The 24,697-nt window shown below is 38.4% G+C and overlaps 1 protein-coding gene across 1 annotated transcript in view; it reads right to left on the reverse strand.

Annotated features, from left to right (window-relative positions):
- The window catches only part of PALLD (palladin, cytoskeletal associated protein), a 374,196-nt gene that overhangs the window by 195,971 nt on the left and 153,528 nt on the right, over positions 1–24,697 (reverse strand). Inside the window, exons 3-8 of the mRNA XM_019665498.1 lie at positions 19,663–19,841; positions 8,616–8,682; positions 7,293–7,398; positions 4,808–4,882; positions 566–707; positions 19–42 (exon numbers count right to left, since the gene is read on the reverse strand). Of these exons, the coding sequence (XP_019521043.1) occupies positions 19–42; positions 566–707; positions 4,808–4,882; positions 7,293–7,398; positions 8,616–8,682; positions 19,663–19,841 (593 nt within the window). The remainder of the gene's footprint in view (positions 1–18; positions 43–565; positions 708–4,807; positions 4,883–7,292; positions 7,399–8,615; positions 8,683–19,662; positions 19,842–24,697) is intronic.

A 24,697-nucleotide genomic window follows, 5' to 3' on the forward strand; every position in this document is an offset into this window, starting at 1 on the left:
GAAGAAAAAGCTTCTTACCAGGTTCAGCTGTAGATCTAGGTTCTGTTTTCCATATGAGAAAAAAAGTAAATAAAAACAGTATTAGAATGGGTTCCATTAATAATAAACCTACCTAACTTTTCCTATTACATTGTCTAAGACATGTCTGCAGAAATGTTACAGACAAACTCCATAATACCAAAGAGATAAAGTGATTGTAAATCAATTTATATTTCTATCAATATAGAAACTCAAATTCCAGTAACAGCCTAAATCACAAATCATAGGTCTTACAGGAGGCTTGTGAGTCCCCTAAAATCATTTGCCCAACTTTGAGTTCAAATGTATAGGTGCATTTCTTTTTCTGAAGAATATATAACTTTCCTTAGAGTTTCAAAGGGCTCCACAGGAGAGGCCCCAGCTTTAATTTAGTCTTTAATTTAGTCAACCTCTCACGTTTGCAGATTATCTCCTCACCTCTCTTTGCTAACAGAAATCAATTCATTGGAATGACTAAACCCTTCTTGGTTTTTCTGAAGCTTGAGAGAAGACAATGGCTGGATTGGGAGAATGGGCATTTCCTTACTTTTCTGTAGAATCCTGAAGTCTGGGGAGTCCTGGATTTCACTGCCTTGTCGGAACCACTTAACCTGCAATGGGGGCGCCCCTCGGACCCTGCATTCCAGAACCACCACCTGGCCTTCTGATGCGGCGATATTTTGCAGTTCCTGAAATTCAAGGAAAACACTGTCCATCAGACTTTGGTGTGTTCTTCCACAATTTCACAACAGAGAATAAAACTTCCAACTTTAGAGGAGAAAAAAAAAAGTAGACTTGCATCATAAAAAAATGACCACTACCTCAGGTAAGGTAAATCACCTTTAAATCCACTGATCATCAACTTTTCATAGTCTCCATGCAATGAAATTAGTAAGTTTTACCATTGGGCCTGTAGAAATTGTGGGCCTGTCTGCAAATGTATTCACTCTTGTATTTATGGAATTTTATGGTAACAACTGTTACCTTTATCTACATTTAAGGGTAAGCTGGTGGAATGCAAACTTCTTATAACAAACAATTACACACCATACGAATGTCGATTCCTATGAAGCCAGACAGGGAGAGAAAAAAAGACGTACATTTGTTTTCACTTGCACCAACCATTTCGTGTACTCCCCCACCACCTATGTCAAGTTTATGAAGATAAGGGATTTTAGTCTTTTCTTGTTTTGAGGTTCTGAGTAAAACAAACCATGCAGCCCTTATCCCTTCTTGAACTTTCCTTCTCCCTTGCTATTACCCTTGTTGCCCCCCCACCCGCTCCAACTCCAGACCAATACATTTTTACAATCCAACAGATTAGAGATTAATTTGGCTTCACAGATGCAAAAAGGTACAGCTTTTATACTTGTCTTTAAACATCAAAAGATGAATAGTTCCCTTACATACGTCCCTTCCCTCCCTTCCTTCCTCCTCCAGGATTATTTAGCAATGAGGCCAACTTACACTTTTTGACTATTTACACTTCTGACTATAATGTATTGCATCTGATATAGGGTATGTAGAACTCTTAAAATAATTAAATTATGGTAAAGTAATTCACCTCTGCATAGATCAAAAGCAAATTCACATTAGGAAGTGTGTGGTTCTTGGGTGTGTTTGTGTTTTAATTATCTGAAAAGATAACAAGGCTGTGCTGGGAAACAAGTCCTGCAGCAAATGGCCTTTGGTGCTAAAGCTCTGTGGAAACTCTGAGAGCCGATGGTGCTGGCAGGAGAACTCTAAACGTCTAACGTGAAGTCAGAAGTCTGCAGAGGCACTTGGTAGGACTTTGGTGGCGAAGAACGTCATCAAGTAAAAATGTGAAGGTCATTAACTACTTCTGACCGCCTACATTCTCCTTCCTTATCCTTAAACATAGAAAGCTTCTCTGGTTTTAAATTGACTTCTACTCTCTGAATGGGTCCAGAAAGAGCTAATTTAGTGGGTCATAGCAGGAAAAGCATTGCTCCTGGGACCTAGCTTGTGTGGGTTAATTATTAAACGCCTCCCGGCTTGTCCAGGAAGCCATTCAGGGTAGATGACAAGCGGTACACAAATATTTTCATGTTTGAGCTTATAGGCACCAAAGGAGACTGATTTATTCCTAGAATTATGCGTTTTGTTCAAATGTTTGACAGTCAGCAATGCAGGACACAGGTACATGCCAAGGACTTCAAGCACTCAAAACTTCATAGTTATTCCAAGATTACAATTTGGCTCCTCCGGCGGCAAACATTTTTATCTAAAAGGCAAAAGGCACAGCTAAACACAGTTAGCCATTAGGAGAGCCTGCAGGGACATAAAGAGGAGCCTTGAAGGAGACAGCCAGCCAACCTTTAGAGGTCACACTTGGCAATCTGGGTCATCCATTCAGGGTAGGAACTGGCATCCCTGGGTGTTTTAGTGTCCCTCTAAGGGTATCTCTTGGCGTACATCAAGTCCACGTGATACTGGGATCCTTTAGAGGGGTCAAACTATTTGGGAAGAAATGCCACACGGGGCTAGTTATTCTCCTGGCCTTGTGTGTCCTGGTCCCCACAGTCCACACCAGCTCTGCTGCCCCAGCTAAGTCCGCAGGCAGAGGCACTGGCCTGTCACTGACCAGCTGTGAATTGTGGGAATCCTTCCCAGAGTTGTGCGAGAAAACAGATGGAAACACCCCTCGGACTGGCAGAGCCCACCTGCCATCCACTGTCAACCCTCATGCCCAAGAGAAAGGCCAAGCAAGATGCTAAAGCTGACAAAGCAAAGGCTCGTTTGAGTTACAGAGATCGGCAAACTTATTTTCTAAACCTGCCCCTCCAATAACCACAGCCCAGGCCCACAAAGGGCTCTGTGAAGAAGCACGGAGAGAAGCTGCCCAAGGGGGAAACGGGGAAAGAGCAAGAAAAGCAGATGCAAGCAAGGAAGGAAACCCTGCAGAAAAACAGATGTTCCACAGTCCAGACACAGACAGTGGAGGGGCTGGGGCTGCCCAGTGAGGTGTGCTCTGGGCTTCCTGTCACTCTCCAGTTTGAGGTTTTTAAAAATTGATGTTAGTAAAAATGTAGAATTTTGTTTCACATTACTTTTTATTAAGCTACATAGACTGGTGCACAGTTTTCTTTTGGGGAAGTGGGACACACCATTAATAGAATGTCTTCATCTTAGGAGCTAGATTGCTCTGGATAAAACACAGTTTTGTGTCTAGTGTTTGAGAATTTCTTCTGATGCCCAGGAGGAATTCTGTAACATTTCTACATGCCAGGCCACTGCGGTGAATCCCTGTGGGGAGGGAAAGCAACATCTTATGTCCTCTTTTCCTCCCCTGATGTCACCAGCAAGGACTTCATTTGTTTAAAGCAAGAGATGCACTGGGCACCCCCCACAAATCAACTGTGTCCCAGTCTATAATACATCCGGTAACACAGACTTTCTGGTAATGGTCTCAGGAAGCTGCTTGTGAAAATCTTTCAAACTACATGTAAACGTGAAGTGTCCACCCCTGCAAACGTTTCCTGTTTTAAGCATCAAAGGATGACTTCATTGACCATTACAGTGACATTGGTTTTTTTGGGGGGATTTTACATGATTTTTGAGGGGGTAGTTTATCCAGGATAGAACTTTTACAGGTGTTGTCAGATGGTATCATTTGTTGCCTGCATCCTACAGCCTATACTCTGTTTATGAAAAGATCTTTACTGAAGCTTGATACAGGCTTGCTGAGAAGAAAAAAAATTAACTCCCTGCATGAACATCATTAACATGCTCTCTTTCTATTGCCTCGCAGAAGTTTTATAGATTTGCTTATCATGTTTGTCTTTACTTTACTTGGAATTAATTTTTGTGAAAAACTTGAGTGGGAAGCTTGATATTTTTCAGCTCTGCAAAGAATTTATTCTTTTACCCAGTGGCCTGTAGGTTTTTGTGGGAACTGGAGTACATGTAGGCTCTACTCTGATTCCTTGTCAAGTTGTCTAGCCTTGTGCCAGCTCCATACTATCCCAGTGCTATACCTTCAGAAAGTCTTGGCATCTCAGAGGACACATCTCACCCTTTCCCTAACACCACCTTATTTTTCTTCTGCAGGAGTTCCCCCCGCTGTTCTTAGCTATTTTTTTTCTTCCACTAAACTTTTAGAATCAAATTACCAAGTTCAATATCAAAGAAATAAATAAAAACAAGAAACCTGCTGGAATTTTAGCTGTATTTGCATTAAATTTATAGATTAATCTAGGAACCATGACTTCTTTACAGTCTACCAGTCCCTAATCATGGTACGTCTTGATTTATTTGTGACTTTTTAAATGTCTTTCAATAAAGTTTTATAATTCTATTCAAAAAAAGGGAGGTGGGGAGAAGAAGAAAGGCCAAATGGAATCATTTCTCATTTCAACAGTTGACCAATGAAATGAATTTTATTTAGTGTAACCATGAAAAATACCAACTTAGAACAAATTGAAGATTAGTCCTTTTAAAGAAAAACATTTTCTTTAAAACTTGCCAGTCCTCCCAAGCAATTTCCTACTCAGATTTTTGTCTTTTTTTTTTTTTTTGGTCTTAGCTTTCCCACTCTATTCAGAGCTCTATCAGGTCACTAACCATGCCCACATTTCTCAGACCCTTCACAAGATTATAGTCACATGGCAATTGTTAAAAAAATATCTACTTAGTCCCAATGGTAATCATGATAGTCAGCCTACTGATCTGTTTGTTTTAATTTTTAAAGACCACTACACGAAGCCACATGTGAATGGAATTTAAGCACCAAAGCAAATATAGAGAACGAGACTTGCAGATGTCAGACCTTTGTAAAAACAGGAGGAAAGTAGGCAGAAGTGGTTCCATCAGGTCTGCAGAGATACGAGGTTGGACTGTGAACCTGAAAAAGCAGAGACACATGGATCAAATTCTAAATCTATCAATTGCTGCAAAGATGGGCTAAAGAAACCTTTCCTTATTAAGATTGCTCCACATGGATGAAACCGAGTGAATGAAAGTATCTCCATATATCATTTTGCTGATCTATTCGTACAGCACAGACATTGTCTGCTTCCTCATTTCACATCTGTTACTCGTCTCTGTTCAAAAGTATATACAACGTAAAAGTCCCCTGGTTCCTTAGGGATTCATGAGCTTTTAAATACTATCACCAAATGGATTTGTGTGTGTGGGAGGGACTTCCACAGGGGTATTTTTAAAAGCTCTCACAGACATCGTATTTTATCTCTAAAATATAGTTTGGATTCCCTGAATAAAATGCACAAGTTAACAGCAGTGGAGGGTAAATGATCAAACATCTACCTATCTTATTTTTAACTCGTATTCTTTTTTGATATAGGCATATAGGAAATGGTGTTCAAAAAACATAGGTGCTGAAATGTTTACTGAATGGCATTCATCTCTGGAGGAATATAAGGATTTCAGAGCAGGGAATGGACAATCTTTCTTTGTGTACAATCATTTATTTTCAAACACTTTGGATTTATTCACTTCTATATGAGTGATTACTAGTTTTTTAACCTGAGATGATGATGATCTGGTATCATGTATCTAAATTTCCCACAGGATATCATTGAGGATGTTGGCAGTTACAGAGATGCAAGGATGGTAATGGGTCTTATCCATTATCCTTGTAAGACTTTCTATAGCTCGTTATTCAGGAGGCCTGGGTCTTACTTTTCACTGTCTTTTTATTTCCAAAGAATGTATGAACACTTATACAGTATTTAGTCTGTGCCAGGCACTGCTTTAAGTGTAATATGGAGATTAACTCACTGAATCCTCATGACAATCCTGTGAGATAGATGATCTTCATTTTATAGATGAAGAAAGTAGGCACTGAGAAGCTATATCACTTGCTCAAGGTCCCTTAGTTCATAGTTGGAAGAGCTGGGATTCAAACCCAGGCAGGATGAATTTAGGGCCTTAACCTTCATGTCACCTTGACTACATACAATAAAGCAATGGAATTTCTCTGAGCACTTCATTCTCCCAATTATACAAGTGGACTATATTACCTTCTATTCAGTGTTCCTATAAAATTTAAACCATTTTAAAATGTACTGTTACATTATTATGGCATTTACATATTTAGATACATGTGTGTCCTTCTGCTTTTACCCTTTCGTGTTACACCTTAATGTATTCTATCATATTCAAGAAGCGTTACATGTGTATTAATTTGTATTTCCCACGCATAGTTTATAAACTCTTTAGGGATGGAGCTGGTGACATGTATATTTCTTTCCACCATGAAATTCCTAACACAGTGCTGATCATTCATTAAATACTTACCAACACTGAAATATCAAACACGCAAAATATCCATTGATTTAATCAGAAATTTCTATAAATTCCACTCTAGGGGTTTAGATGAAATATCTATTATATATGTTATTTCCAAATAACTTATACTGATTGGTTCTTTTCAAGTTTATGAACACAAACGTCTTTGCTGTATGCATATTCCACATATCACGGAATATATGGCACACATTATAGTTACTAAAATACCTATGAATGCTCAATAGACAGAGGACATGGTGATGCTCACAAAATATACTTAACATCCTCATGAGTTAGAAATGAGTTTACAGCTCAAGAGTGTTGGTGGGGGGAGCCTTTTGTGAGCTTTTGTATGTAAAGATACTCATCATAGCAGAAAGGCAAAGTAACATATTTGGGTTAGAGACATTTAGATTTTAATATTTTTACTTTTTAAACTTCACATTGTTTGTGCTTGCAAAATAAACTCATTACAATTTTTCTTCCAGTAGTTTGTATTATTGTCCTTTCTTGGACAAAGCAGTCTTACAATGAAGTAAAAAGAGGATAAAAATGCATGGTCAAGTCAAGGAATTTGATTTTTTTTTTTTTTTACTTGTTTAGCGCTTAGAGGATGAGAAAACTTTTGTTGGTATGTGGACTTCTCATTTGTTTAAACGAGCTAATATATGTGGCTAAATGCAAGGAAGCACCTATGGGGGAGAACAATCAAATAGTCAATAGCTAAACCAGACACCATTTTATCAGATCGTTGGCTGTTAGAAAGGGAAGTTCCAAGTGGAAATGCAGATACTGACTAACAGGTGGTGTGGCTTATTAAAGATTTCTTTTTAGTGGATTGAAAGGAAGAACTTTACCTACCATTTTCTTTTCTTCCAGTTGTGTTTCCACTTGGAAGCGATTCCAAGGGTGTAGACTAGTGAAAATCAAAGCTATATTCTTTAAACCAAGAAGTTTGCTAATGAGCCTGACTCCTTATGGGCGCTGGTCCAAGGCACACTTACCTGCTGAACAGGAACCGATAATGGCTGAATCACAGCTGTGGTCACTCCTGTCTTTGGAGATGATGCTCCTATTGTCAGGGAAACAGAAGTCGTTTTCTTTTGAGCTCTGGAAAATAGGGAGGCAAGTGCTCAGTCAGCATTTCTTTTTTTTTAAATGAGGAATTATTCTTTAAAACATTTCCATGGAACAGCCCAGTTTCTTTTTGTGTACTTAATCCACTTCAACTGTAAGTGATTCAGAAACGGGAATAGTCAGAATAGCTGCGGTCAGTATATGCATAGAATGGCCCCAATACATATTAGCAAAGTAAACACACAGAAGAAAAGTAGCTGTATGTAACTCAGCTGTTATCACAGAACTTAAAGTACTGAACTTAAAAATCCTAAAAGAAAATACTTAGAAAAAGTCCAACCTTCAGCAGTACGCAAATATTTGCAATCTTTCGGGTTAGGGTTCCATATTTAATTCAAAGTTCTGGTTGTCTATTTTAAGGAGATAGCAGCTGTTTTTTTTTTCTGGTTTCTAATTGTGTTCAGAGTATCTTGGAATTTTTGTCTTTTCTTAGTGCATAAAAGTAAGGTGTAGAGAAAGGTTAAAAACAGTTGGTATCTAGGCCCTGTTTTGCTAAGTTGCTTACTGTGTAATCTCAAGCAAGTCATGCAACTTCACTAAAATGAGAGGTGAGAGAGTACATATATGATTTTATTAAGGTCCCTTTAGCATTAATATTTGGTGATTAATTGATGCTGAATGAATATAATTGTTATGTATATACTAGCATGTCAAAGGAATTTATTATCACAGTCTCAATATTCATAGAGTTAGCTACAAAATCTGGCAAGTTTTAAATGATTTTTGCAAAATATTAAGATAATAACATTTTACTAATAATCCATGTCTTTGTAGGAAGAACTAAATTTTGATAGATTTCTATGACAAGATCTAACTGGAAACAGATTTTATCCAAATAGAAACCTCTTTCTGGCCTAATGAGATATTTTCCAATGTGCATAAATAAATTGATCCTCATTTACATTTTCATAGTGATTTAATGAATTTTCTCTCAACGTGACTTTTTTTATACATGTATAACTCATTAGTTGTCTTTGAAATTAGCATTGTATATGGTTAGATTTTGGCATATCAATGATGAAATGCAGACTTCAAGTTCAAATTCATAAGTTAAAAATTGTGGTTCAAGTATTGATCTTTGATTAACATCAGCTGATCTTTTCCTTCAGAGCAAAACACATGTATCTTCACACCCCAACAAATCTGCTGACATTCTTTGCTATATAACTGATAGAATCATAAGCACTTACTGTGGCATAGCTCCAGGTTTTGAGTTGAAAGCTAAATTTTCACTGTCAGAATCTGTTGAACTGGCACCTGAGAGTCAAAAATAATAAAGTTAAGATGTAAGTAGTATCCATAAATTGCTTCAAAGAGTAATGTTCATTTTCAAACAATAGCATATAAAGTCTTACTTTGAAATAGAAAAGGGTTCAGACCGTTTTTACTTGAACTGTGTCTTAAGAAAATCATTTTTTAAAAGGGACCATGCAAGTTTTCTTCAAAGCAACAAGTTTTTAATGCCAGATTTATTATTTTCATTTCTGTCAATGGCCATCACAACCATAGTTTTCAATGGCTTATAAACCATAAATTTGTGTGTGTCTGTGTGCAAAACATCCATCATTTTAAACTTAAAATCTTTCCTAGGAGATTACTTTCCCAGGTGTGGATTATTAATATTGTCATTACTCATTAATTAGGAAATACTTTCTGACTCTTTGATAAACTGGAACATGACAGTGGCTTCCTTCTTGAATAAAAGGGTCTCTAGTGTTGGATCATGCCCCTCCAAATTCATTTGCCTCATTAGTGTTGTTGAATTAAGGGTCAGATTTCTAGTTAAAATGCAAACTGTTCTCGCATGTTAATGCTTATTTTGTGAAAAAAGATTTTAAATGACATTTAAAATAACTGTGATGGCCAGAAGTATATTCTTGGTATTTCTGAGATATTGAACTTGATATAAATTATCTATTTAAACATATTTTAATATAAAAGAATACAGGCTTATAGAAAAGGAACCAGATAGCACAGAACTGTGTAATAGAATAGTAAAGACCAGTAGATACCTTTCCTGGCGCCATTCACACATGGTAACAGTCTGGTATGTATTTTTCAGATGAATTTAATGTATCTACAAATTATTTATGCACATATTTATACAAATGGAATTACGTATGTACCCTTTGCAATTAGTTATTTTTTCTTATCAGTACATTTAGAATACATGCATTTACTTCATTCTCTTGGATGGCTGCCTAGTGTTGCTGCCTGTGACTATAACATGCTTTTCCAGCCTTTTATTGATGTTGAAACAGTCATGTTTAGGTAACTCTGCTGGAATGTTTGCTGTCCCTTCCTATTTATTTCTCTAACTACCACCTGGTGCAGGCTTTCTTCACCTGGCTCCTGGACTACCACAATAGAGACTATCTTGTCTTCCCATCTCTCAAATTTGCGGTCAACTGATGTCAGATTAATTTTCCTATCTTCTAGAACCTCCTGCCCTTCCACATCACAAAACCTTGATCCAGAGAGTTCAACATACTCCATGGTGTATACTCTGCTAGGTAACAGGAACACAGCAGTGAACATGAACACACACACATACACATACACACACACACACACACACACACACAGCCCTGTCTGTGGAAATTACATCCTTTTGAGAACGCAAACAATAGACAAGGCAAATAAATATGTGATATGGTGGCGAATGAAATGAAAAAACAAAGCAGGGTAGGGGCATCCGGGTGATGGGAATGCAGTGGAATGCAATTTTATGTAAGGTGGCAAGAAGGCTCCACCAAGATGGGGACTTTAAATAAAGATCTAAAGTGGGTAAGGGCTTTCCATTCTTGGTCTTTCTTATGATTGTACCTTTAATTATATTATTGGCACTTGGAGGAAACTCTTACCCAGTCTTTTCTTGATATCCTATCTTTTACTATCAGCCCACTTATTTTTCTGTGCTCTGTCTTCTTTGAACTCACAGTGTTCTTGTTTACACTACTTACATCGCTTATAATGTCGCATCTGCTAGAAAATTATAAGGTCTTTGAGAACCAAAGTGGTGCTAAGAAGGGAACTACCCATTTTTGAGTGCTTACTATTTGCCTGACAGTCTGCTAGGCATTTTATAGCATTTAATTATTATAATGATGAACCTCAGGCAGAGGTGAGTTCTATCCAATTACAGATAAGAACACTGAGGAACCAAAAGGTTAAGTAATTTGCATAATGTCACGTAACTAGAAAGCACTGGTGGCAGGATATGCACGCACGTCCTTTGAACTCGTGGCCCATGACCTCCTCATGCCCTATGACCCTCATGTGCTGTGCACGTCTGTATTCCTCCTCAGCGTCATGCCTCAATCCGCGCAGGCCTTTTACCTCCCACCAGGATGAATGCATGGAATTAGGGAATTACAAAGCTTGTTTGGGGACAGGGGGTGAAACTACAGAAGAGCAGCATTGTTGGGGGAAACAGTGGTGGGAGGCACGTCTAGACACACAGAGCAGAACCTGGGATACCAGGGCCAGAGTGTTTGAACTTTACGTCTAGGTGCTGAACGCAGTGACTGGGAAAATTAACTATGTAGGATGAGCTAAGGGAGTAGGAGAAAAAAACAAAACAAAACAGAGCAAAACAAACAGCAAACCATCTACAACAGGTGACAGACAAGGAGAAACTTAACTGTGATGAGGAGGTAGGGGAAGTGGGCCAGGGGAAACAGAAAAGGACTCAGTTATCAGAAAGTCATGGTAACCTGAGAGAGATCGATTTTACTGGAATCATGAGCATGCTAAGGAGAGGGCTGGCAAAGTGGCTCTCAAAGTGGCCAGAAATTGGGGGGTGGGTTTGGGGGGGGGGAAATAGCTATTTTCATCTGATTCCACACAATTCATTCATTAAAAATAAAAATCCCCTGATTACCTCTATTTAGAAAGCCATTTTCTTCCATTCCTTTTTGCTTTTTTCCAGCTGATTTCAACAGAAAATAAAGGGATGAAAAAGGTTGTGTTCCCTGAATAAGAATATATGGACTAGTTTTCGCACACCTGTCCAGCCCTTGTGAAATCTCAATGTCATCTTGTGTCTCAGGTGTCAGCGCAGCTCTTGCAGACAGTACCAGATCAAATCTCCCCATCTGTGCCAGTGAGCTCCCTTCCCGCCCCTCAGGGCGACCTCTCCCTCCCTCTTCTCATCTGCTTTGCACCTGCTGGTCAGGAATCAACACTCCTGGCTCAGGTGAACATTTTTCTCTGTATTTATCAAGCCATCACTTTCAGTGCTTTATGTAGGCGCCAATCTGAGGGAGGCACACATTCCAGGGCTTGCAATTACTATCTATCTGCTCATCAAATAGTCACCTGCCTAAATGCTAACTGTATCTATACCACCTCCCACAAAGAATGAAGGGATCAAATGCTGATGATCACCTCTCTACTCCAGTGATGAAGCGCAAGTGTCATAAACGTGAGCCTCCTGTCTTGACTTTAAAAGGTGCTCCCTTATCATTTTTAAAACTTACTCAATTTAATACTTCCTTGTAAGAAAAGGCCCACAAAGTGCACAATAGCAAAAACTGAAGAAAAACATCATTTGGAATACCACCACCCAGATAATTTGGAGTATATCCTTCTACAGTTTATCCCCGTGTACATATGTAAATAATAATTATATTTTAAAAAGTGAGATGACAATTTTATAATACTGTTTAATTGTTGCCCCCTCCACGATGGGGAAATGCCTTTCCATGTTAATAACCAAACACGGACTTTATAATTTTCTAGTAGCTGCTTCAAATTCATTTGTGTGGATTTACCATAATTTTATCATTCCACTGTTAATGGACATTAGTTATTGCCATTTTTTTAACATCTCTCCAGAAAGTTGTATAAAACAGCAATATAGCAAAATGCCCATTTGCCACACACTCACGAAATCACTGTTTTAATTATTTTTATTTTTGTCAAGCTGATTTCTTCCTTGATTAAAAAAAGCTGTAATTTCTGAGTAAAAGCAAATTACATGGAAATCATATATAGCTTCAACCTCAGGAAATAGGAAGTCTTCAAGAAAGTAGATATAAACCATTAAAAAATTACATATACACATGTGTGCGTATATGTATAGTTAAACCCCTGACTTTAATGAATATATTTAAACCCTTGAGTGACTTTAATAAATCTAGTCATGGAGTTCATCCTTTTGTACATGCTTTGCTTTTCAAAATTTAAAGACTAAATGCACTCCCCCCCACCCATTTGTATTACTCATTTTTCTCCCTGTCTTCTTCCTCAGTTGCTATAACTACCAGCACAGCAATAATCATTCACCAAGTTCAAAAAACATCAGTGCAAATCCTGTTGCCATTGCATTCTAGTTATATGAGCTTAGGCAAATTACTTAACCTATTGGTCCCTCAACAATCTTTTAACCAAAAATAGGTTATATTGTAAAAAACAAGGTACAAAAGAATATACACAGTAAAATATACACATAGCAAAAAGATTGGAAAGATCAAAAAATTAAAAGTGATTGACAGTGCAGTGGTCAGACCTCTACACCGCCCATGAAGTGGTCTCCCTAACAAGACATGAGTCCATCTAGCCCCCTAAAAAATCTTTACAACGTTATTGATTATATTCCCCAGATTGTCTTTTCTATCCCTGAGGCCATATTGTAGTTACCAATTTATGTTGTCTCGTCCCTTTGCCTTCTCCCTCATCCCACCCCCGTCCCATCTAGCAATCATCAGTTTTTCCTCTGTGTCTCTGAGACTATTTCTGTTTACATAACTCGTTTATTCAGTTCTTTAGCTGCAGTTGAATAATATTATATGTCAACTATAATTTAATACATCTATAGTCATGGGATGTGGAGTATAGTGTGGGAATGGAGTCAATGGAATTGTAATAAATATGTATGATATTGGGGGTGGGAGGGCAGTAGATGGGGGGAGGGGGATTGTCACTTTGTGAAGGGTGAAAAGGATAACTATTGCATTGTTTTGTACACCTGAAACTAATAATAATTTTTAAAATGGACTAAAAAAAGTGATTGACACAGGGTAGTAAAATTACACATGATTTTTGTATTTTCTTTTTATCTATATGTTTTAGATTTTTGAAAATGAAAATGTGCTTCTTTTGTAATAGAAACGATAGCTCCCACTATGGGCCAGACCCCGCTCTAGGGAATTAACTCATTCAATCCTTACAACAATTTAATTTTCTCCCTGAAGAGATGGAGAAACTGAATTATAGAGCCAGTGAAGGTCATGGAGCTAGTCAGAAAATATTATGAAAGAATGGCCAAAGCTGTGCATAGATTCCTTCAGCTTCTCTTAGCACATTTTCAAAATCCAGCAGAAGAAACCAAATGCTCTGAGAACCTTGATCCCACTGGGATAGACAGGAACAATTACTCATATAACATCACAGCATGCTTCCAAGTGTCACTTAAAAGGGGCTGACGTTTTATCTGATTATTCGAAACACTGAGAACCTATAAATAAATATCAAACAGAACCTGCCCATGTGCATCAAGCTTGACTATCCCTGCACCTTTCCCACCTTTAAATACTGCCCTGCCCTCCTCTCCATCGGACCCAACTCTTCATCCACAAGGTCCACTTGAATCTGCCTCCTTTCATCCCACATTTCAGAACCACCATCCTGCCCTTTTTGGAGCTCCTAAAGCTGTAATGATCTGTGTGATCTGCTTTGCTATCAGGAGGGGTGGCAGTAGTGAAAACCTGAGATGTCTATATTTATTTCGTATATTGATGTTTACATTTCCTATTTACATCATGAAATTCTTGAGAATCTCTCTTCACCATCTAGTCCTTGAGGGTGATCCCCCGCACCATCTAGCACCCACATGGACCGGAGTCTGTTTCCTTTATGCGTTCCAAAGACTTTGCTCTCTATCTTATTCTCCCTCCCTTCTGTATATTTTCTCTCCTGGATTATTTTCGTTAGCACATAAACATGCTCTATTAATTCTGGTGTGAAAACAAACAAACTCAAGAAAAAAAATCATCTTTCTTATACAACAATTCCACTTCTGGGTATTCATCCAGAAGGGGAATGAAAACACTAACTTGAAAACACATCTGCACCCCCATGTTCATGCAGCCTTATTTACAACAGCCAAGACATGGAAACAACCTAAGCGTCCACATATGGATGAATGGATAAAGAAAATGTGATATATATGTACACACGTACACACACTGAAATATCATTCAGCCATAAAAATAAGAAAATCCTGCCATTTGCAACTACATAGATGGACTTTGAGGGCATTACGCTAAGTGAAATAAGTCAGACAGAGAAAGACAAACACCATGAGATCTCATTTACATGTGCAATCTTAAAAAAAAGCACAAACCCAAACTCGTAGATACAGACAACAGATTGGTGGTTGCCAGACGTGGGGTGGGGGGAGGTTTGAAGGGGTGATGAAATGGATGAATGGATGAAGGGGGTAAAAAGGTACAAATTTTCAGTTATAAAATAAGTCTTGGATATATAATGTACAACATAGCAACTACAGTTAATGATACTGTATTATATATTTGAAAGAGTAGATTTTGAAAGTTCTCATCACAAGTAGAAAAAATTATAACTACGTGTGTACGGTAATGGACGTTAACTAGACTCACTGTGGTGATCACTTCGCAATATATACATGTAACGAGTCATTACATTGTATATCTGAAATTAATATAATGTTATCTGTCAAATACCTCAATTAAAAAAACTATTTCTGGACCCCACACTTTGTGTGTGTGTGTGTGTGTGTGTGTGTGTGTGTGTGTGTGTGTGTGTGTGTGTGTGTGTGNCAAATACAGGCCTGTAACTCTGCTGGAGTTTGAACAAAACTCCCCCAACATGATCTATTATTTGTTGCTTCTCTTTCCATGTTTTGCTAACTTTTCTCAGTTCATTCCCTTTGATTGTTGGTCCTCTCCAGGTTCCCCAAACCCTTCTGGTTAAACATGCACAGTTGCTAAACGCAGAGGTTTTCTCCTCACCTCATCTGACTGGACTCTCAGCAGGAGTGGACAGAGTCGGCATCACCGTCCTTCCTGAAACAGTCTCTTGTTCACCTCACACACTCGGCCTGGTTTCTCTCCCACCCCAGGGGTTCTCCCTTTTTACACCCCTTCACTGGCATCGCCTCCTTTTGGAACTTCTACAGGCGGGGGGAGGGGGGGGGATAGTCAAGCCAGGACTCCATCCCCTTCCCCTTCCCCATCTCCCCTTTCTCCCTGAGGTCTCCTCAGGAACATGTCCAGTCCCGTAGCTTTACTTACCATCTGCATCCTGATGCTCCCAAATGTTTCCTCACCCTGTGTGCTAGACTATACTCAAGTCCAAAAGCTATCTTGACATGCCCACTTGTCTATCTAAATAGGAATTCTAAGCTTAGAGGACTCAAAACAGAACACTCACGTCCCTCTGCCTCCTAATTCTGTGCCTTCCCAACTTCCCCATTTCAAAGATTGGCAGCATCGTCCACACATGATAGAGCTGAAATCCATGGAGAGCGTCTGATTCCTTTCCTCCCCTCATCCCCTCATGTAAGCCACCCCATGACTTCTGGAGTCTACCTCTGAACCCTCAACTCAAATCTGACTCCGCTAACACCCTTCCACTTCCACCCTCCCCTCTTGAGGTACCCTCATTTCCCCTCTGTACCTCTGCAACAGGCTTCTAACTGATCTCCCGTTACAAGCCAAAGCAACAGTTTAAATATACAAATCAGATAATGTGGCTTTTCAGTTTAAACCCTCCGTGCTTTGTGATGTTATTTGGAATCAAGGCCAGGCTGCTAACAGAGACCACAAGGCCCCATGGCCACATGAGCTGGCCACCGCCCGACGCTCCGGGCTGCCTCTTCTCTGCTATGCTCCAGCTACCCTGGCCTGCCTTCCGCTCCTTGAACACATCTCGTCTTCCCCACCCAGGGACTGCCTGCATGCCCTCTGCCTGAAGCACTCGTTTCCCAGTCTTCCTATTGGCTTCTTCTCGGGGTTCTGGTCATAGGTCAACTGTCATCTCTTCAGGGAGGCCTTCCTGATCACCCTATCCCATCAGCCACCTTTATTTTCTTCCCAGCACTTGCTGGCGTTGGAATTATTTATGAGTTTACTGGTTTTCTCCCTCCTCTGCTGGAGTGTTACTGCAGTGAGCACTCACAGGCCTATCCTGTTCACCAGTGTGTCCCCAGCACGTAGACCACCTCAGTGAATACTTCATGAATGACTAAAGAGTGCTCGGGTATGTGCCTTGAAAAATGCTGCACGCAGATCCTAAATCTTGTTACTACATTGAGGTGAGGATTACAGCTACCCCAATAATGAGTTCATCTGCATTTTATTCTTAGTAGTTAAGAGGGCAGATTCAGGAGTCAAACCCTCCGGTTTTGAATTCTTGAATCCCGTGTGTGTGTGTGTGTGTGTGTGTGTGTGTGTGTGTGTGTGTGTGTGTGTGTGTGTGGTGATATTGGGCACTACTTAGCCTCTATAAGCTTCAGTTTCCTCAGCCATAAAATGGAGATGATTTTTGTAAGGATTAAATGGGATAATCCACGTAAAAATGAAGTGCTTGGTTGATCGATAACACTAAACACTAGCTACTGTTCTTAAACGAATTTTTTTTGTATCATTCTAAAACTTGATGGATAAAACAGTGAAATTTAGATAGTTTCCAACTAGAAGGCTGTTAAACTTAAATTTCCTACACTCTAATAGACCCCCAGTGACTGAATATAATAACAACATGTTTTAGGAAACAATAGTTATATGACTAAGTCTAATTTAGTGTTAGATAAGTAAAATATAAAAATTTCTTACTTTTAGTTATAATAGCCTAAAATTTTATCTGAAGTTCTTGTTTGCAGCGATAAAAATACACTAAAATCCAAGGCTTTTTTTAAAAAAAGTATTATCCCTATTTCACGAAGCCAATGGGCCAGTTTTCTAAAGCATTTTGTATTAGGCCAGGAGACTGAACCTTAGTGGCTCTTTATTCTTGCTCTCTCTGGCTTCCTTATCCTCCCCTTCACACACATCTGTCTGAAGTCACAGATACCCAATGGCTGCTTGGCTATCTAAGTAAATTCAGTATTGTCAGGTGGAAAACTGCAGTGGAACAAACCTGCTATCTTTGTTAAAGTCCAGGGCATAAAACATATGTGGCATGTAGAACTAGAGGTATACTTTTCCCACATTGAGCAGCTCACCCAGATGATTTCTAAGGCAGAAGAGGACTGGTGAGTCAGAAGCGTGTACACAGAAGAACCAAATTTAATCCAATAAAACTAAAGACCACATTGTGAATGTTTTGGGTCTACCAAGGTTAGATACTAAAACTGGTTTCAGAGAGAAATTTTTCCTTTTTTTCTATGAAAAGTGAATATATCTTATATATCTTGCAGTTAACCTTTTAAGTTCATCTGTATTCTTATAACACTGTATTTCTATATTATACTATCACTTATCATTTTATATGTATATATATTTATATCAAATATCATATATATATATATATATATCACATATATTATTTTTAATGTGCTCACCTCTGCTTTTAGATTGGAACTCCTTGATATCAGGTACTGTGTCTTAGTCATATTTGTACATGCACTATCTGGCACATAGTAGGGCCTTAAAGTGCTGATTGATTTGAGTTGATAGGCTATTACTTAAACTGACGTGGTTTCATTCAACATCTCTAGTATATAAGCAATATACACTAAAATTCACATTTCTAGCAATGCTGACAGCAAACAAATCATTTAATTTTAAGATGCTCTATCTGAACTTGGATTTGGGAGACAAATCTGATCATTAACAAACAGGGTTTTAATGGAAGTTCCCTTCTTGTATTCTAAAATACTTCAAGAAGTTTGCTGCACAGCCCATGACTAATACTTACTGCTAACTTATTAAATATTAAAAATCTTTGTCATTCTTTTTCTATTCATTTAACACGCTGACATACGTGTGACACTGTAAAGAATATGGGCCCTGGAGAGAGACTGCCTGGGTTTAAATCCTTGTGTAACTTTGAACAAGTCCCTTTAACTTCTCTGGGTCTCAGTTTACTCATTTGTAAAAAGGGAATACTAATAATACCTGATAGGCTTACGGTGATGTTTAAATGGTTATGTATGTATATGTGTGCATTTATAAATCCCATGTAGGTATTAAGTTATTGCTATCCACAGAATGTTTCCTTTTATTAACAGGACAAGGTCCTTCAAACAGCTTACAGATGTTTGCCTTCAAAGACAATGCAGAGGAAACTTTTATTAGAAGTAAAGGTATATACACTTAGTGGTCACAGTTACTTCTAAAACTCAGTTTTTTTGTGTGTGTTCTTAAAGGAGCTATAAGTGACCGTTCATATCCTGCTTTCTTCTACTTTAAATAATGAAGTAATTTGGCAGTATGAAACAGTAGAAAACATAGTAAAAAGATAAAGATTAAGGCTGTGGAAACCTCAGGGATTTTAATTTTCTTTGTATGTTTTAACTACTATTTTGAAAAACAACCAATAGAATACTCACCAATTTATGGATTTACAAACAATATGAACACTGCGGTGCTTAAAACATGTCCAGCTTAAACTACTGGTATTGATCAAAATGCAATAACAATGTAAAACTGTACATTTTCATATCAAGTTTTCTAATTCCTTATAGGTTGAGTCTTATCAAAAATGAATTGATAGAATAATCTATTCTCTGCCTACCCCTCTTTAAGACAACATTAACTCTTGATAATTTTTTACCTAGTGATTTTAAGTTCACAGGACATTTAGCAGGAATAAGAGTCTTAACAAACGTGGAAAAATTCTAGAATTTAATAAAAATGAGAACACAAAATATTCAATCCCTTAACATCCTCATGAATGACTTCCTAAATCATTTAGAGTTGAACTCTGGTTGATAGATAAGGTATTTCAATATGTTCCCTTTCTTTACTCACTAGAGAAACCAAAAATAAGTTGGGCACTTTATATTTTAAGTAAATTCAAGTTAACGTAGCTGAAATGTTTTGCATTAAAAGGAACAAATGTTGACATTAGACATGGTTGATGCACGCCAAAGTGTCCGAACGGTTCTATTTATTCATGAAGTTTTCAGGAGACATGAGGTTTGAATCACAACACCATTATGCTGTTTGCAGTGGGAAAGTATAATGATGCCTTACTGATAACTCAAGCTGTTAGACCATTCACACTCCTTTAGTGCACCTCTCTCCTTACCTTCAATGAACACCTCGGCGGATGTTGTGTCTGAGCCGCTGGGGTTCGTAGCCAGACAGGTATAGCGACCTGTGTCGTCTTCAAAGGCTTCTGCTATGATCAACGTATGGAGGTCCTCCCCCTCACAGTGGATCTGAATATCAGGTGTGTTGTGCAGTTCCTTTCCCTCACAGAACCATCTGCAGGCCAAACGGAGGTCAAAGGACAGGAGAGAAAGAAAGGAAATGATGATGATTAAACTAATAAAGCAGAAGTGCAAGGCTAGATGCTATGCAGTAAGATGCCTGTTTGATCAGAAAAGATCTGTGTACATGTTCCTGAGGGAAACTCTACATTGTAGACTACGAAATTAATGACTAGACAATTCCCATAGGTTTTCTTTGTAAAGCATCTTACATATTTTATTGACCTTGAAATAAGCGACACTGTCAAACTTGGAAAGACCATTTCAATTATGAAAGAAAGGGAACAGAGATTCAAAGTGTCTTATAAAACGTTTTATAGTAAATGACTCACATGTATTACAATTTTATCTGTTATTCTTATCTTCAAAAAGATGAAAGTAATACAAACGTTATGCTCAAAATATCTAACCTAGCAAGGGAAACTAATCATCATGTTAAAAAAAAAAATCATAGGCAGCAATATTTTTGTTGACCCGAAGACTTCTGATCAGCTGAGCAGTAACAGATTTAATGCCTTCCACATTTCTGATATTTACAAAACTTTCTAGCAGACCCCTTGGCCTCCACAACTAGAAAGATGGAGCAGTTGTGCTGTAATTCATTCTTGCTGGTCAGCACTTTTCCTTTCCCAAACAACCAGGACCTTGGTGTGGGAGGCTGCAAGCTTCCAGACGGTTTTAACACAGGTTCTCTCTCACACACTCTTTCCTTTATTTCCCTAGTACCTCAGACTCTAAACAGGAGTTTCACAAAAAATATGAAGCTGCCTTAGGCCCCTCTCATAATGTGATTTATTTTTAAAGAAATATGTAGGAATGTACCACTTACAACTAAAAGGATTGAAGTCTCTGGGACTGTATTGTCCATTTAGCTCTTAATTAGCACTTGGAGATTTTCTCTGAGTCTAATCTTCTAGAAAATTCTTTGGACTTGGCACCCTTTGGTGAAACTCAGGCAGTGAAAACTAACTTTTTCTGTTTTTAGATAGCATAATATCAGTATTTGTCAATATTTAATTTGAAAATGTTACATAAACAAACCTGTTTGCTAATACACTATTAATTCCAGAAACTATATTAACACATAAATATGGGATATTCAAAAACAAATATGGGGCACTGACAAAAGAACAGATATGACTTTGGGAATTAAAGACACATTTAAAGAACAGCCAACTGAGCATCTTACACAATGCGATATGCGTTACTTTTGAGGCAATTCAGGAGGGCTGTATTTCTTGATTCTGGGGCATTTTGTAGTTTCCTTTGTTTTCATAAAGTCTTGGAAAACATTTCAGCCTACAGCCATCTTCCAGCTCTTTTCTGTTCTTTTTCCACATAGCCCAGACCCTGACAGTGAGAACTGACCGTGGCTTCACTTTTAATTGCTCTTAAGTCTTTTAATTGATATCTTCATCTCCAGTAAGCTATGCAGTCTTCCTATATCCTGTGTCAGATTAAAGCTCCTGAAAGTTCCTTACATACATCATTCCCTTCAACTTCATATCTGTATTGAGGCATTTCACACAACTTGGCCTCGATTTTATTTTCTATTGTTTTCCTATACAAATCCTCTGTTTCTGTCAACTCTTTGCATAGATGTATTGTTCCCAGCACAGTACTACCTGCCTCCTTTCCCCTCCTGGGAATGCTCTCTGTATTCTCTTCCCTAGGTGCTGCTCTTCGTTACAGTCAAGAGAGAGGCTCCTTCAACAGATTCAATTCACCCAAACCTGCGCTTGCTGGGCATCTTCTACGTGAAAGGCACTGTATTACGTACCACAGGAAGAAATGCCTGGGAAATTCTGAAACTAGTTGAGGAGTTTGTGTGTCTGTACTGTTCGAGTTTCATCTTCCATTAAAAAAAGTTAAAAGCCTACAATTAGAGGGAAAACGAAGCATGAAAACATGCAATGAAGGTTTTAAAAAAAAAAAAAGAGAGGATCCATTGCTTTGGTTAGACGTGCTTCACAGGGAAGCCTTGCCCGCTCCCCACGGGGGTGTGTAGCATCCTGATCTCTAACTCAGCTCAGCAAACTTACAGCCTGCAGGCCTGCTGCCCGTTTGTATATGGTCCATGCGCTTACAGTTTTAAATGTTTGGAAAAAATTTTTAAAAGCAGTATTTTGTGACATCTGAAAATTATATAAAGTTCAAATGTCATCATCTATAAATAAAGTTTTATTGGAACACAACCATGTTCATTCACTTATGTATTGTCTATGGCTGCTTTTGCATTACAATGATAAAGTTGAGTAGTCACAACAGACTGTAGGGCCCATAAATCCTAAAATATTTACTATCTGGACTTCACAGAAAAAGTTCACCACCTCCTGCTCTAACTTTTCGCTCCTCAAAGTGTGATCCTTGGACCAGGCGCATCGGCATCATTTGGGAGCAGGTTAGAAATGCAGAATCTTGACCCTCATCTCAAATCTACCGGATCAGTGTAGGTCCCCCTGGTGATTCACGTGTACATAAAATTTAAGAAGTTCTGGTCTATTCTGTTTGGATCACACTAACTTGCATCACAGAATCCTGGCTCTCCATCTAGGTTATTTGCTTCTTTAACATAGCAACCACATTTGGTGTGTTTTGTACCTCTGGTCCCTTGCACATAAGTGCACGCAAAATTGTGTTCTCTTTGTTTCTCCCATCTTTCTACTCAAAAAATTCTAGCACTACTGATTCGACAGATGACAATATCCCACTTCATGATATCTTGTGTTGTTTCCTTATACCATGATTTGAGGTCTGATGCATTTATGCCTTATTTCCCCATCTAGAAAATCAACTTCTTGATTGCAAAAAAAGATGTACGTTTAAAACTTTTTAAAATTGATCCATAGTGTATTGCACAGTTGGTGCTTTAAAAATAATTACTATCTGCCACTCATTATTTTAAAATGCCTCCCATGAAAAAACAATTAGTGAAGGCTCCATGGCCTACTAGATTTTAAAGATGCTGCATATTGTATATCACTCCTTGATGTTTGTGATTCACATTTTCTTATCAAAGCCCCTGAGAAGTCCTGCAGAAAATAAATTTTGGACTGTCTAATCTAGAATTTACTGAACTATTGGACCATAGTATTCTTTTTCATTTAGCATCTACTAACATCCTACATGTAGTTGCAGAATGCTCTTCTAGTACATTTATCCCATAGATCCCATAGTTTATCCCATAGTTTTTAAAAAGTGAATTAAGATCAATTATAATCTGAGCAATGAAGCTAAGTGTAAGGCTTAAAGTAATCAGTAAGCACAAAATACTTGAAATAGGTTTTAATACTGGCAGAAAGATTAAGGCAACAAATGTATTTCCTGCAACAACCTAACACATCTGTTTGGTCTCCTGAAATAGTTCAACATGTCTTCAACATGTATGAGGTGAAAAGGTTGGCGCTTTCAAGCCACTAGGCTGACCCCTTTTTTGCTTTTTAATACTCATGCTTTTTTGTTCTCCAGCTCTGTGAGTAAAATTTAAAAAGCTTCTCAGATTGTAACACGTAGAAAAAACAGTGCAGAGAAAAGACTGTGTCCAAGTCAGATGGTAGGTATAATAATTAACATGAGTCATTACATTGGTTTGACACAGTCAGGGAAAGTCAAATTGTTACTGATGTTAAGTACCTGCCAAGTGACCAGCTCTAAACTGTGGTAAGATAGGGTGTGACTCAAGAGGAGGGGAGGAAAAAACACTGCATATATTTAGATGGCAGACTCTCTTTAGCAATAAAAAGGGCAGCATGGTTCCTGGCCAACATTTAGATTAATATGTGTTTAATTTGTGATTGGAACCATTTGCACCATTGCAACTAGTAATGGCTGAGCAAAGCAGCTCAACTGACTTTATCAAAGTCATTTTGTCTTCCTGGTTCAGGTTTCTCATCTGAGGAGATGAGACTTTCTAGCTATCAAGTTTCATGAGTCTAAGCTTTTTGGTGAAATTAAAGGGTTGTGTATTTAGTGATTGGGTTAACAATATTTCAAGATATGATGTAGAGAACTATTTGATGAAAGGTACAATAATTAATGGTTTTTCTTTTTTGGAATATACTAGGATATAACAGTGTTTCTAAGATTATACACCCAGTTGGGTCCTTGAAAGCATCAATGGATTTACCACCTTGTCTTTATCGCTACCCCGGTACTTAACTTTCCACATTCTACTGAAGTTCACTCTTAATGTGCCTTTCTACCCTACTAGAATACACATTTTTCCAGAATAGAGGCCAGATCTTATTAACTAATTCACTAAGTTAAGAAGTATGTATATTCCAGCACAATGTCTGGCATATAAAATGTGTCAACTATGTCTTTTATTTTCTGTATTTCTGATGCTTTGACATCTGGGTCCTTGCTGACTCTGGAGAGAAGGCCCCTCCCAGGAAAGGCCAATTCTTAGCTACAGTAACTGACTCTCCTTCAAGCTCTTCTTTCATATGAAAACTAACCAGTCCAGAGCCACATCACCGCCACTTCCTCTATGGGGATCTCACACACAGGACCACTAGTCCCATGTCCTAATCACCCCAGAGCCAGGTAGTAACAACTAGGGACAGCCTCTTTGGCCCAGAACTCACTGAAATTATTAGACAAGCCAATCCTAAATCTGCTTATCCTGCTTCATCCATTCCTTCCCACGGAAACCACAATAAGGCCCTTGCCCATGTTTCACTTCATGCCCTGTGCCTCCTAACCACCCCCACCACTGTAGCACGTTCCTTACTCTTGGAACCTGTGAGTAATAACCCATCTTTCAATGGCAGTCAGCTCCTGACCTGCTGGCCTCACCATACCTGAATAACACCTATTTTAAAACACTGAACTAAGGACCGGCCGAGTGGC

This window comes from Hipposideros armiger, unplaced genomic scaffold, assembly GCF_001890085.2.
Source record: "Hipposideros armiger isolate ML-2016 unplaced genomic scaffold, ASM189008v1 scaffold_444, whole genome shotgun sequence".
Taxonomy (NCBI): domain Eukaryota; kingdom Metazoa; phylum Chordata; class Mammalia; order Chiroptera; family Hipposideridae; genus Hipposideros; species Hipposideros armiger.